Source organism: Synchiropus splendidus, chromosome 8 (assembly GCF_027744825.2).
Source record: "Synchiropus splendidus isolate RoL2022-P1 chromosome 8, RoL_Sspl_1.0, whole genome shotgun sequence".
In the NCBI taxonomy this organism is placed as follows: Eukaryota; Metazoa; Chordata; class Actinopteri; order Syngnathiformes; family Callionymidae; genus Synchiropus; species Synchiropus splendidus.
Window position 1 is genome coordinate 16,563,237 of NC_071341.1, and position 12,937 is coordinate 16,576,173.

The window sequence follows — 12,937 nt, forward strand, 5'->3', positions numbered from 1 at the left end:
TCAAACTGTTGTGGTACAACAGTACTTCAACTGCTACTCCAACTAAGGTGGCCATTGTTGTGTCGTGCAGTCTGAAAGTATATTGTTCAGCATCATGTGACACTGTTAGGAAGTCACAAATATGTGTGTTTTGTTTCTGTTCATCCTTCCTTGTGGGGACTTCATGGCCAGCCAAATGGTCCCCGCAAGGTTAGGAGACTTCACAATAACAGAGTCCTGGTGAAGGTGAGCCATGTGTGTTGGAGGGTCAGGTTTAGGTGAGGAAAGGGTGATGGCAATGGGAGGTCCCCACAAGGAGAAGTGAGCTGAGCAACAGGAAGTCGCAGATGATAACTGGGGAGGTGTTGGGGGGTGATGAGTGGGATTTGACGAGATTATTCTATAAATAGCGTTTCTTTTGGTCGACGCCGCCAGAGTGCGACTCTGCCGCTCGGCTGATAAAAGCGCGGCAGAAACGCGCCGCAGGCTGAAACCCACTTTGAAACTATTCTTCACTCCGAGCAGGAAGTTAATCGCTTCTCCGCTGGGACGGATCCAAACTCCGTCGTGAACAGAAACACCATGATGAGTCACTGTAATCCGCCCATGTTCCTTTGTGATGGAGAATCGACCTTCACGCTCCCTCGACTGAAGTTGGGCGAGTGAGAAGAACCTGCTTCGTGCTGTCAGAGCAGACCCGGGTCCACTCAAGGTCACCGAAAATACAGAGCTTCAGGTGAGGCTAGTTCAAGTGATACTCTCTGAAAAACTCTCCACAGGTAGTACTTGGAAAGAGGTTCAGTTTCTGCTGCTGAATATTTTTACACAGATTTTTTCCTGTGGTTTTTCAGCAATAACTTGGCACTCCAAACACAAGGGCCCCTCTGGTGCCCTCCATACATTCAAACCTCTGAGTTGGTGGGTCGGGGTCTTGAGTATGGGTGTGATGAGGGTCCAAATGAAAAAAAAAAAATATATAATAATAATAAAATGGCACTAGATGGCGCCACCTGTTTCACAGTTCGAACCACTGAGGACGAAGAGCAGAGGGGAGCGAAACCAATGGGTAGTTGTGGGTCGTGTCTGGTCTTGGCCCATGTTTCTGACCCGGACAGCTCTAACGCTCCGTCTCACACACACACACACACACACTGCCCTGATGTGAACCCAGGAGGGACGCTGGCTCCAAATGGGACTGTCCTACTTCCCATCATGCCTCAGGGGATCCCAGTCACGACTCCACTTTCACACTGTGTCACTCTCTATTCCAGTTTGGAGGCTCCGTGTCATCGCTCCCATGGTTCCAGCACCATCCCACTCGGACACACACACACACACACATCAGTGTGTGACAGGAAGTCTGAGCACATTTATTTAAAAAATAAAATACAATTTGACACATCTGAAACCAACTCCGAGGTCATGTGATCAGGAGTGTCTCCAGTTCTCTACAAACGTCTCGCTGAAGGAGAGCGCTCGGTTGGAAGGACCAGATCTTCCAGTGGCACATCTCCCTCCTCACCCGTCCTCACCCACCCAGCTGGGTTCCAGTTCTCCAGGGTCAGCGTTCAGACCTCATGAATCTCCTCCACCGGGGCTCCTTGGGCACCGCCCGCTCTTCAGGCAAATGGAAACCATAAGAAGGAGGTTCTCTGTGGCCAGGACCTCCTGAAAAACCAGAGCGGACCAAAACTATCACAGTTCTGTTTGTGAATGCACTTCAGTTGTTTGGCCAATAGGTAGAGCTGTAGCAACCAGGAAACCTCACAAGTCTAGAGCTTCAGTCCAACTCCTGGACAATTAGTTAGTAGAATAACTCCTCATCGTCTCTCTACCTTGATCCATCAGGCTGTTCCTGATCGCCGCCTGCAGCTGCTCCTCCTCAAGGTTGTCAGGGTGAGTGCGGGTGCCGGTGTCAGGGTCGGGTCCGTGGAAGCCGCCCTGACCTGCAGGATTAAACACACAAGTTGGATCTGAGTCATCAACAGAATTCAGACAGAATCCAACCGCTCTGTGACGGTGGTACCTGAGGAGCTGAAGTGTCGTCCCGGTCCCGAGGGAAAACCGCCGAAGGTCACCAAATCTGGAAGACATTTACCAGTGTATGTGTCGAGCCATGAGTTCAGGAGCAATTATGACCACTGGGATTCGGCGAGTCTGGACCTCCAGGTGGTCATAATGTTTTTTAAACTGGTCAGTGGATATACACGCACTGGCACAGGTCTTCATGATGGTCAGCAGTGGTCCGGAGGTGTACAGCAGACCCACGATGATGCCGGCCAGGTGACCAACGAAGGAGGTTCTGGCGAGAGGAGCACAGTTTCAGTGACGAAACACCGCCACCGGCTGGACAAACACCGCACTCTCATCCTTTTGAGTTGAACCAAGGGGGAAATGCGGTTTGATACAGCTGAATCGGAACATGACAGGCAAGCTTGAAAAACATACACCGTCACTGTGGTGACACTCACTCAGGCAGTGAAATACTCTCACCCTGGCGTCATGATGTGGATCAGCACCAGCTCCACCCAGCTGGCGTAGCGGTTGGGGACGTGTAAACCCATGAGGCGGGTCACGCCGCCGGGGTGGTAGTGGTTATTCACCACCTTCAGGGCAAACAGGACACCTGGATTCAAGTTAGAAGCACAACATGCTAAATGAAACGCTGTGAGATCAAACTCCAGGCATCACTGCGGTCGCGTCTTCACCAGAGAAGCCCACGGCACACTGCAGGTTGTAGGTGGGGTCATCAGTCAACTCAGTCAGGACGGCCTCCAGCAGCAGGTAAACACACCCGGTGAGCAGGGAGAAGACGGCCAGCAGGTAGAGGAACCACGGTCCGCCCAGACGCCGCTCCAGCGCAAATCCTTTCACGATGAAGGAGGCCATGTTGAAGTACAGGTGCAGGTCGTCAGCGTGGTGCACCGGAGAGAGCAGCAGGCGGTTCCAGTCGCCGTACCAGTACGCCTGCTGGACGCTCACGCAGGTCTGGTGAGGAAACACACGCCGGTGAGAGGAGAGGGTGGAAAAAGCTGCGACGCTTCCTGTGGCGCTCAGACCTGCATCAGCGGGGCGACAGGCGAAAGGAAAAGGAAGACGTTGAGTCCTAAAACTGCCAGGCAGACAGGCGGGATGTTGTCCACTCCGACCCGGTAGATCAGGCTGGCCAGCAGAAGCAAACCCAGCCGGGAGCCTTGCGGGCGGTTCGCCATTTCTATAATGACAAGATTCAACAGTGAAGACAGTTCTCTGATCCAGATTGAAGTTTGTGCTCAACCTGGAATTCACTGCCTTATTAATGATGACTGTGACACACACAAATATGAAATTACAAAAGCATTCTCTTTAACAAACATATAGGAACAAATGCGTCATTTACTTAAGGGAAAGAAATTACGAGGTTAAAAAGTCGATAAGAAGCAAATAGAAACTGAAATAAAAACTGAAAATAGCACGAAGACAAACGTTTCCACCAACTGACCTGCAAATAAACTCACCGCTAAGTCAAAAGTTATAAGTTGCGTTCACTTCTTTCCAACTTCTCAAAACAAGTTAGAATAAATGCTATTAATATAAAGTTGGGAGTGTTTTAAGACTGTCTTTTGACAAAAGGCTGTTTGCATGGTCATCGTAAACTATAAGAAACCCTGGAGAATGACGCAATCCCGTAGCTCACATCTGATTGGGTGCGAAGCGTGACGTTTTCAACCGTGATTGGCTAGAGCAAGTCATGTGGCCCTTTCCCGGAAAAACAAAACATAAACATGCTGTACCTATAGTTTAGCTTTATTGAAAGCCGAGAGGGAGTCATACATTTAACTGAAAATGTACTGAAGTTATTTCTCATAGATATCTTGAACGTACCAGCGCCGCAGTGCAGAACTAAGTCAAATCGAAATCAAGATGTTTGGACATTGGAAATTGCGAGATTAACACACGCATGAACACGTGCAGCTACCCTCAGTTATGACGACAATGATTATGAGTCGCAATCTTGTTATAACTCGCACTTCCGCGATAGATATTTCTGCTTTTCATCACGTCAACGTTCCCGGGCGCCTGGCAGCAGTAGACCACGTGACACAAATACGTCATCGACGCATGTGCATTTCGTTCAATTCGTAAAAAAAGCTACTACAGCGCTAAAATTAAACGTTTATTGCATTTAAAAGTGTTTCGTGCCAATCCACATTAGCGTTTGTCACCTAAAATATGAATAATTACTCAAATTTAAGAACTTTTAATGGGTATCGTTCCGCTCATCTCAGTAAATTAACTTAAAAAACACTAACCCCATCATGTGGACAAAAAACGTGTAAAATGTGTAAATGTGTATACAACAAGATGGATGGTTGCCCACGCAGGATGGGGCTCCTCAGGATGAAATCAATGAGGTTTATGGTCTGCTTGCACTGGCACGATGAAAGAAGAGTCACGTCGTGAGTTCAGAGTATACAATTGCATTTATTGTATAAAGACAAGAAAGCCAGGTTAATAATTAGAATTTTGAAGTAGAAAAAAAATGGGTTTGACAGATCAGGAATCGTCTACTGGACTCAACTGAACAGCAATCACACAGGGATTTAAAAAAAAAAAAAGAAAAAGAAAAAGAAAAAAAAACTACTCGACAATAGTGGTAAAATACCGTGGTCAATCGACGTTTAAATACTAATATTGACATCTATAAAATCCTCCCTGGTCTTGGAATTCTAGCGGGAGCAATTGAAACGCGCTCACTGTAAAACAAAAATGGGGAAACAAAGTAAAAGCATGCACATTTCATATTCTGAAAACAAGCAGGTTTATTCAGGTTCTGCGGTGCCATCTGCCCGGTCTCAGACACACGTTCTCCATGAACCTCCTATAGTCACTACGGCAGGACTCGTCCACATCTGATGCATAATAGATAACATTCATGATTTGTTTACACACCCATCTATCACCTCACCCCTCTAAGACTTCTGTAAAAAAAAAAAATACAATAAAATCGGGACATCAAAATTTACACAGGTTCTGTGTTCGACGCCGAGAGACGAAGGCTGACAGAGACGTGACGTGGGCGACTGGAAATGTACAAATTTGATTTGCTGCAGAGGTCAGTGGGAGGTCAGGGGAGCGGTGGTGCGGCTGTCAGGCTACTGGGATCCTGAGGAACCTTGGCTGCCCTGTCCGGGGTACCCGCCATACTGGCTGTAATACTGGTTCCACTGGTTCTGGTTCTGGTAGTACTGCTGCCACTGCTGAGCGTACTGCGGGAGACAGGCCACACACGTTAGACTGGCAGAAGCGCATCTGCTAAAATGACGGGACATTTCCTTGTTGTAGGAGAAGCTCAGACCAACACACGATCCGGGGGACCAACGTGATACAATCGCAGTACACTGTGATTCGCAACGTGTGTTTCAGTGTCAACAAGGTTTTTCCACTGTGTAGAGAAACATTTAAGCTCAACAATATGCGGTTCATTTTTTTCCCCATCCAAACCCCAGGAGAACCTACCGAACTGAAACAAGGGCTCCATCACAAGCTCAATGAACTTTCATGTCTGCTCTGACAGTTTACGTTTAACGGTTTAACACCACCATTACATTTTTGAAACGAGAAGGCCACTGACCTGTTGATACTGATACTGCTGGTTGTAGCTCTGCTGCTGCGCCGTCTGAGTTTGAGGCTGCGTCTGAGGCTGCGGTGGAGGCGGCTGTTGCGGCGGCGGCTGCTGCTGCTGGTGGCTGTACGACTGTGCCGAGGCTGCCGGCTGGCTGTAGCTCTGGCTGTAGCCCGGGTACTGGCTGTAGCCGCTGTAGTAGTTCTGGTTGTAGCTGCCCTGGTTGTACGGCTGATGGTAGCTCTGGCTATAGCCCTGCAGGTGAGACGGTCAAGAGGTCAAGGGGCACGGCTTGGAACACGGTCTGAAGGAGCAGGTGGCCACTCTCCTACCTGGCTGTAGCCTCCTTTGTAAGGAGCAGGCCGGTTGTAGCTCTGTGATGGCGGCTGGCTGCGGTTGTATCCAGCACGAGAGTCAGAGTTGCCATAGCGGTCATTGTTGCCCCAGCGGTTTTGGTTGTAGCCTCCGCGATTGTAAGCTGACAAGACAGAAGAATTGATACTAACTGCAGCAAAAATCCAATTCGCAACTCAGACGATGGGCGGCAACCGAGAACTTTCCTACCTCTGTATCCGTTACCGCCATCTCCACTGCGGCCCGGGTAGCCGCCTCGGGAATTGTCCCGGTTGTCGTACCGCTGGAAGCTGCCGCCCCCGCCTCGACCGCGGAACCCGCCCTGCCTGTTGTCAAAGCGCTTGTCAGGTGGCGGCCCGGCTTTGCGGCCCTCCTCGTTGTACTGCTTCAGCAACTTTTCCGCCTCATCCTTCGGCAACTCCACGAACGTCACGTCCTCCAGGAAGTCGCAAGGCTCGGGCAGAGAAAAGTTGGCTTGTGGGGGAGGAATAGGTGACCACGAGAGAGAGAGAGAAGCGGTCCATCCAGGGGGAGACGGACGGACAGACAGAAGGAGAGGAGGGAGGGGACGTGGCGAAGACCAGAGGCGACACCACCAGGAGACAACAAGGACAGTAGTTAGTGTCATACAGAGGTGCAAAAAAGCACTAAGTAAAAGCAGACTGATGGAAGGAGATGGCAGAGAACAGAGAAACAAAGGTCACCTCCAGGGAAACTTGGAGGAAACGTTTGTTGGATCGGACAAGAGTGGGAGTCTTCAGTAGATGTGAAGGAGGGGAGGGGGAACACATGTTGGACAACTAGAAGGTTGGTGAGAAGAGGAGCGCACACTGCAAACCAAGCACTTGTGTTTTTAAACAAACAGTCTTGGTTTGCAGTGCGCCTGAAATAAGCAGTATGGAATGTGCCAGGTAAAAGGGCAGAATGAGGAACAATCAAAATTCATGTGGACTGCTTAAAAAAAAAAAAACTGTTCCAAGTCTCATATCTGGCCAAAGGCTATGATGGGAGGTAGGGGGGAGGGGCATCTTCCAAGTTTGATTTGTAAAGACAACATACAGAAAAATAAAATCAAGTAGATCTGGTGTTTAGTCATGTCCACAGCGTTCCTACCTTTCATTTCTAAAACAGCATGATCGGGCACATCCTTCCCCTGCTCATTGGTTTGCTTTAATGTTCGTTCTTTAAAATCCTCGTCCGTGGGAAAAATTACAATAGCCTTGCGTTGAAAACCTTCAAAAGGACGCATTTTTCGTCTCCTTGCTGATCCATATACATTTGTCTAGCAATGGCGACAAGAAAGAAGTAGAAGCTTGTTTGTTATTGTTTACTTGTAATGGCTTTTCACTGGAGGCTGGAACCCTGCAATCATCAAGCGAGAGAGGTTTGTCGCGGATGTCACTCTAGCGCTCCTGTTTTGCGGTTCTCTGCAGCTAATGGCCTCTCGTCACTTCACAGACCTACCTGTTGGCGTCCGTGCTCTGTGCGGCGACCCACCGACTGCTGCTGAAGGTTAATGACTGATACGTAAGGGGAAACCCAAAGTTGACTACGGAATGTCGACCCAAAACACGGCTGCTTTGATCCGACCCAGATTGACGCACCGACAGCCTCCCCCTTCTTTTATTGTTGGTGGAAGTTCAGACTGAACAGAGGTCACAAGCACACTCGGGATAATACCGAAAGTAAGACAACTCGACTCTCTACTATTAGCCACACTTTTTACACCTATGCAACAGTTTATAATCAACTCTTACACTGCAACAGAAGATGCCAGATCTAGCTCAGGACCAACAGGCGGGTCAGAATCTTGACTCCAGTGAAACTATATGGAATGACTGCAGGCAACAATGCAGATGCGCGACATGTTTGATCGACTCAGAAAACAGATTTCCCATCATGGAAAATAACACTGATCAAAAGGTAGGAGCATCTCTGGATCAAAACTCCCGGGGAACTTTTAGAACCACGTGAACACGAACATGGCTTTTTTAAGGTGAGTATCCCACCACTGAATATCGGACAGGAGGCTTGTCGCTTCTACTCCTGATTCACGACTGCATGAATCTCAAAAGTAAACGCCAGTTGCAATTTCACAGCAGCATAACCTTGTTCCTGTTCACCACATGGTAAAAAAAACATCCCAGCGCTACGGACACAAGTGAACGTGAGGCAATTGGAGGGAGGCTGTGCATGATTCCACAGTGTTTTTCTTGACTCACGGAATCACGCCGCTTGATAGCTGAACAACTCATGGCCAAAGACGCTACAGTGTCTCAGAAATTTCAGCACAATGAACTATGAACTACCTCAGAGCTGTTCGTGAATCAACTGCCGTCACCACATGGAATCAACGGGGCGGAATCATAGGGACAACACCTATCATTTGCAATAGCGATATCAGAAGCAGCTACAAACGCATGTACTGGGTTCCCCACACTCACCTCGACTCACCTGCCGTTTGTTCCATCAAGTCCCATTCAAGACAGACACACAGAAATATAACCAACCTGCCAATACTCACAGATCCTTCGAGTAAGACCCTCTGTTGACCCACTTACCTTTGAGCTCGTTAGCTGAACACCGGCTCTGAAAACTTGTGGGTTAATGAGCACTTACCTTGGAGGTCAATTAACTTATCAAAAAAATAAACACACTTAAAAGCTCCATGTATCTCAAATAAAACAGCTTCTAAAAAAGCCATCAGCTTTCCTTTTAACTTAGCAACAGAAGGTGTTTTTCTTACTCACCAGCCAGAGCTTACTTGTTTCTCAACATCTTTACATAGTCATGGTTTACTTGTACATCGTTCACAACACATACAGTACTCAATTATGACAAGAGGTAGCAGATATACGGAGGGATGAACACATTCTGTCACGTATGAGAGCCATTAGCCAACTTTCCTTTTCATAATTACAATACACAAAAAGTGACAAGAGGGAGACCAATGCTTCTTGTACTAAATAATACACACAGCCCCCCTGAAAGATAAATAAATAGTCCATTAGAGAGAGTGAACATCAGCGAACATCGACTGTGGTGAGTGACGGAGCAGAGTGAGGGTGAGGCACAGATACCTGGTCCAGGATGTAGTTGCGCCTCTTGCGTGCTGCGATCTCGATGAGTCTGTTCAGACACTGGGTGGCCTGCTGGATAAGAACATCCCAGCGTCCAGCATAGTTCTTCTGCCGCCGAAGACCCATCACCTGCAGCGCGAACAAAAGCAAAGGAATGATCAAGCTGATCCTGATGCAGCCGCCGTTGATGAGCAAAACCCACCTTCATCTTGTCCATGATGGCGTTGGTGCCCAGGATGTTGTATTTCTTTTCAGGGTTGGCCTCGGCATGTTTGATGGCCCAGGTGGTCTTTCCACAGGCGGGCAGACCAACCATCATCAAGATCTGCGGCACATTAACACCCATGAAACTGACAACTTTCTGAATTCATGTCAGAATCTGATGGATGAGGGAGCTCCGGACAAAATCTTTTCAGTGGCGCACGTCAACAGTTTCAACAAAAATGAACACCAGTTTATAAAGTTCACGTCCTCCTTCACATATATGAGCAAATCTCAACATTCTTTCTGTACCTCGCACTCAGATTTGGAGCTGGGCCCTTTCGTGCCTCTGATCTTGTCTTCAAGAGCGACATTGTGGATGTAAGTGTATCCCTCTGGAGGCTCAAAAAACGGCTCACGCTTCTGCCCGAAGTTGAACTCGACAGCACAGTTCTTCACCAGAACGTGCGGGAAGAGGGCGCGGCCCGCCAGAGCTTCCTTGGTCACACGGAAAGCTACACCCAGTGACACGCCGTTCTTGGAATAGGACATCTCCACCTCGTCTCCGGTGTCAAAGTCCTTACACAGAACAGGATAAATGAATTAACAATACAGCCGTGTGACAAACAAAACCAGTGAGTTGTCCAGCGTATTTCAATATTGGTGGTCTATAGATGTTATAATATTGGTACAGTCTACTTACAATGTAACACCCAATGACGTCATTTTCTCCAAATCTCTCCCCAAAGTCGGCAAATTTACTGTTTTCTGACTTCTTCCCAGTTCCACCGTATCCATAAGAGAAGGGCTCCTCCCCTACAGAAGGACACGTCTCATTCAAGCTTCCAACTGATTGAAAGAAAACGTGTACCAGTCCTGAGTCTGTGTGCTCACCAAGCTGAGTGCTACAGTAGTTGAGTGACCATCCAATTCTGACCACATGAGGATCCACCTCGTGGGTGGGCAAGTGCTTCACGTTGATCTCCTCGTTGATCTGTAGAACAAGAGCATAAGCTACTAGTACACTGCGAGAAGCCTGCAGTAGCAGCCAGTTAACAGTAGCTGAAATTACCTTCATCTCGTAACACACTCGACCTTTGGTGACCCCATGAGAAGCCCGTGCTCCAGCCCACAGGTACGCAAACCCTTCGATGGTGAGTGGATAGCCACTGTAGCGGTTTCGAGACACTTTGAAGTGTAGATCGCAGTTGTCTTGAGGAAAGAAACAATACATTTAAGTGCGAGTTTTCAACTCAGAAAAAGTAGCGCATACTTCCACCTAAAAAGAGTAAAAGGCAGGCCAACACGGGTTACCGTCAATAGCTCTGTATATGCAGGCGTTTCCAAGAAGCTTAGAAGGTCAGCATATACAGGTTAAATCTTCAAGGCCCTCAAAATGAGAGTTTTGACTGAAAACTCACATGTGTCAATAGTCACTAGGGTGTCATCTATATCTTCTTCCTCGTCTTCAGCAGGAGGCTGTGGTGTGCGGGACCTGAATACCAGAGATGCATTATCACGACACAATTAGGCACAAAGGGCAAAGACAGTTGAAAATCCATTAACAACTAGCGTACCGCTTCTCTTCTCTGTGTTCATAGTAGTTGTAGCCTCTGTTCTCTTCATGGGGACGTTTGCGACTGTGGCCTCCTCGGTCTCCTTCGACCTTGACTTGATCTGCTCCACGTTGCTGTTGAGGCAAATCCTGCTCTCCATGTTCCCTCTGCTCAGGCTCAGGGTCTTCCTTTTTGATCTCCACTTTGACCTCTGGTGCAAGAGCACAAGAAACAAGACTGACAAATCAACAACACAGTAATTGGGAGACTAATTCAAAACAAACCTGGTGTGTCCTCCTCTGTTTTCAGAAGTGGCAATGGTTCTTCTTTTTCTTGCTCTAGCTCTTGCTCTAGTTCTCGCTCTGGCACTTGTTCTTGCTCTTGTTGTTGTAGTTCGTCCTCTTCCTCTTCTTCTTTCTGCTCTAACTTGGGCATCTCTACATCCGTAGTGAAGTCAGGAACACCGGAGTCCGAGGTTTGCTGACTTTCTTCCGGTTCAGCCACAGCCTCCTCTTCCTCAAAGTCCCCGCCTGAGTCTCTTCCCTCATCTTCATCTTCATCTTCAAGAAGAGCCTCACTTTCGCCATCATCGTCTATTATGTTAAATGAAAGAAGAACTTTCAGTGAAATCTTATCATAGGTTTTGTAATTATGAGTATAAGAGATAAAGTGAAGTGCACCATGGTCACTTAAATCAAATCAGAGGTAACTTTGCTAAACGTCTTTAGTACAACAGTCAGCATGAAAGATTTTCTAAAATTGTCAACTCTCTGCATAACTCACACAGTCATTACAATTTACTTTATAACTTTCAGTGAAAGGAAAACTGATAAATATTGACCAGATAGGTGCTTGGTTTGAACAAGTAAATCGAATTAACACCTATTTATGCAGTTTAGAAGAAATCAAAACATGACATGCAACATATGGCTGATGTCCATCCGCGAAAAAAACACGATGTTGTGTAAGGGGAATCTATCGAAAATGACACTTGCAGGTCCCTGGTGTTAGAGTGGAGGTACTGGCATGTAAACAACTAGTGACCTCCACGAGATCCTGGGATGTGGTACAAACTGATCGAATAACAAACAAAACTAACCCTGTGGCTCTTCAGCATCTTCTGCTTCTTGATCGTCCTGCCCAAACTCATCCTCCTCTTCCTCCTCCTCCTGCAACTCCTCGCCAGCGTCCCATTGCTCCGCCTGTTCCTCGGGGTCAGCATCAGCTTCAGCCTCCAGCGCGGCTCGCAGCCTCTCCACCAGGTCCGCCTTCAGGCCTTTGGTTTCCAGGCCGCGGCGCTGGAGCTCCTCTTTCAATTCGTTGACTTTCAGTTTCTTCACGTCGACACTCATGTTGTTTGTGGTGTTGCCGCGTCTTCGTGTCCAACTTGGGAAACAAACAGAACAGTGACGCTCAGTTCGGCGTCCAACTTATGAATGGATGACTGCAGCGCGGTTCCAACCAACTAGCCAACATTTGCTTGTAAACTCAACACCGTACTTCAACCTCTACCCTGAAAACGACATGAACGACAGCTCGCATATGTGCTCAAATATGCTTAAATAAAATAGCCGTCTGTTGCGAAACAAAACTCATGTTTACTTACGTAATCGATTAAAGTTGTCGTTTCGTGGCTAACGCTTGTAGCATGTTAGCACTTAGCAAAAACACAAACAACGACTGCAAAGGCGCTACAGTATTCACAAGCAAAACATATGGACATTACACAAACCAACTGTGCATATTACACACTTTCCGCATCACTCAGTGCCTTTTGATAACATGGTTTTAGCCATTTTCAGACAAAATACAGAGCTCGAGGCCTACCTGTTCTTACGCGAGTCGCGCGGGTCAACGGTTGTAGCTCGGAAGAGACACTTCCGCCCCCTAGCGACCAACACTTGGCCTGACCCGGAACAGTGCATTACGAAAAACACTCATTTTAACCCAAATCCTCCCTAAAACATTTAAACCTTTGTAAACTTTTTTTAAGTATACATTTACGCCAAATAAAACGGCGCTTGTTCGATCAGTCGTTTAAGTTGATATAGTTCGTTTTTGGTACGGTCCGTTTACGGAAGTGACGTGAATATATAAGGCCTTCTGTTGCAGTCTTTTATCAAGTAAGTATACCAACTTCAAAGGCAAAATCACATTCGCTT

General features: G+C 47.5%; 2 protein-coding genes across 3 annotated transcripts; both read right to left on the bottom strand.

Annotated features, from left to right (window-relative positions):
• Positions 1-1,324: 1,324 nt before the first annotated feature.
• On the bottom strand, positions 1,325-3,625 carry rhbdd1 (rhomboid domain containing 1). Of its 2 annotated transcripts, none has more exons than XM_053873272.1 (8): positions 3,477-3,625; positions 3,039-3,193; positions 2,688-2,967; positions 2,473-2,605; positions 2,193-2,281; positions 2,006-2,062; positions 1,815-1,925; positions 1,325-1,647 (listed from the first exon to the last, which is right to left on the bottom strand). In XM_053873272.1, exons 2-8 carry the CDS (start codon positions 3,189-3,191, stop codon positions 1,541-1,543), a joined length of 930 nt encoding a protein of 309 aa, XP_053729247.1. In that variant the 5' UTR covers positions 3,192-3,193; positions 3,477-3,625; the 3' UTR covers positions 1,325-1,540. The 2 variants fall into 2 exon arrangements, with proteins under 2 accessions (XP_053729247.1, XP_053729248.1); XM_053873273.1 differs by having other exon boundaries at positions 3,461-3,618.
• Positions 3,626-4,423: 798 nt separating this feature from the next.
• Positions 4,424-12,797, bottom strand: hnrnpul1 (heterogeneous nuclear ribonucleoprotein U-like 1). The gene is made up of 16 exons (XM_053873416.1): positions 12,603-12,797; positions 11,875-12,161; positions 11,060-11,368; positions 10,797-10,986; positions 10,641-10,714; positions 10,292-10,431; positions 10,114-10,213; positions 9,923-10,035; positions 9,532-9,798; positions 9,221-9,343; positions 9,019-9,147; positions 7,052-7,220; positions 6,149-6,412; positions 5,917-6,062; positions 5,594-5,839; positions 4,424-5,228 (listed from the first exon to the last, which is right to left on the bottom strand). The coding sequence occupies exons 1-16, from the start codon at positions 12,698-12,700 to the stop codon at positions 5,115-5,117; spliced, it is 2,769 nt and encodes a 922-aa protein (XP_053729391.1). The 5' UTR covers positions 12,701-12,797; the 3' UTR covers positions 4,424-5,114.
• Positions 12,798-12,937: the final 140 nt, after the last annotated feature.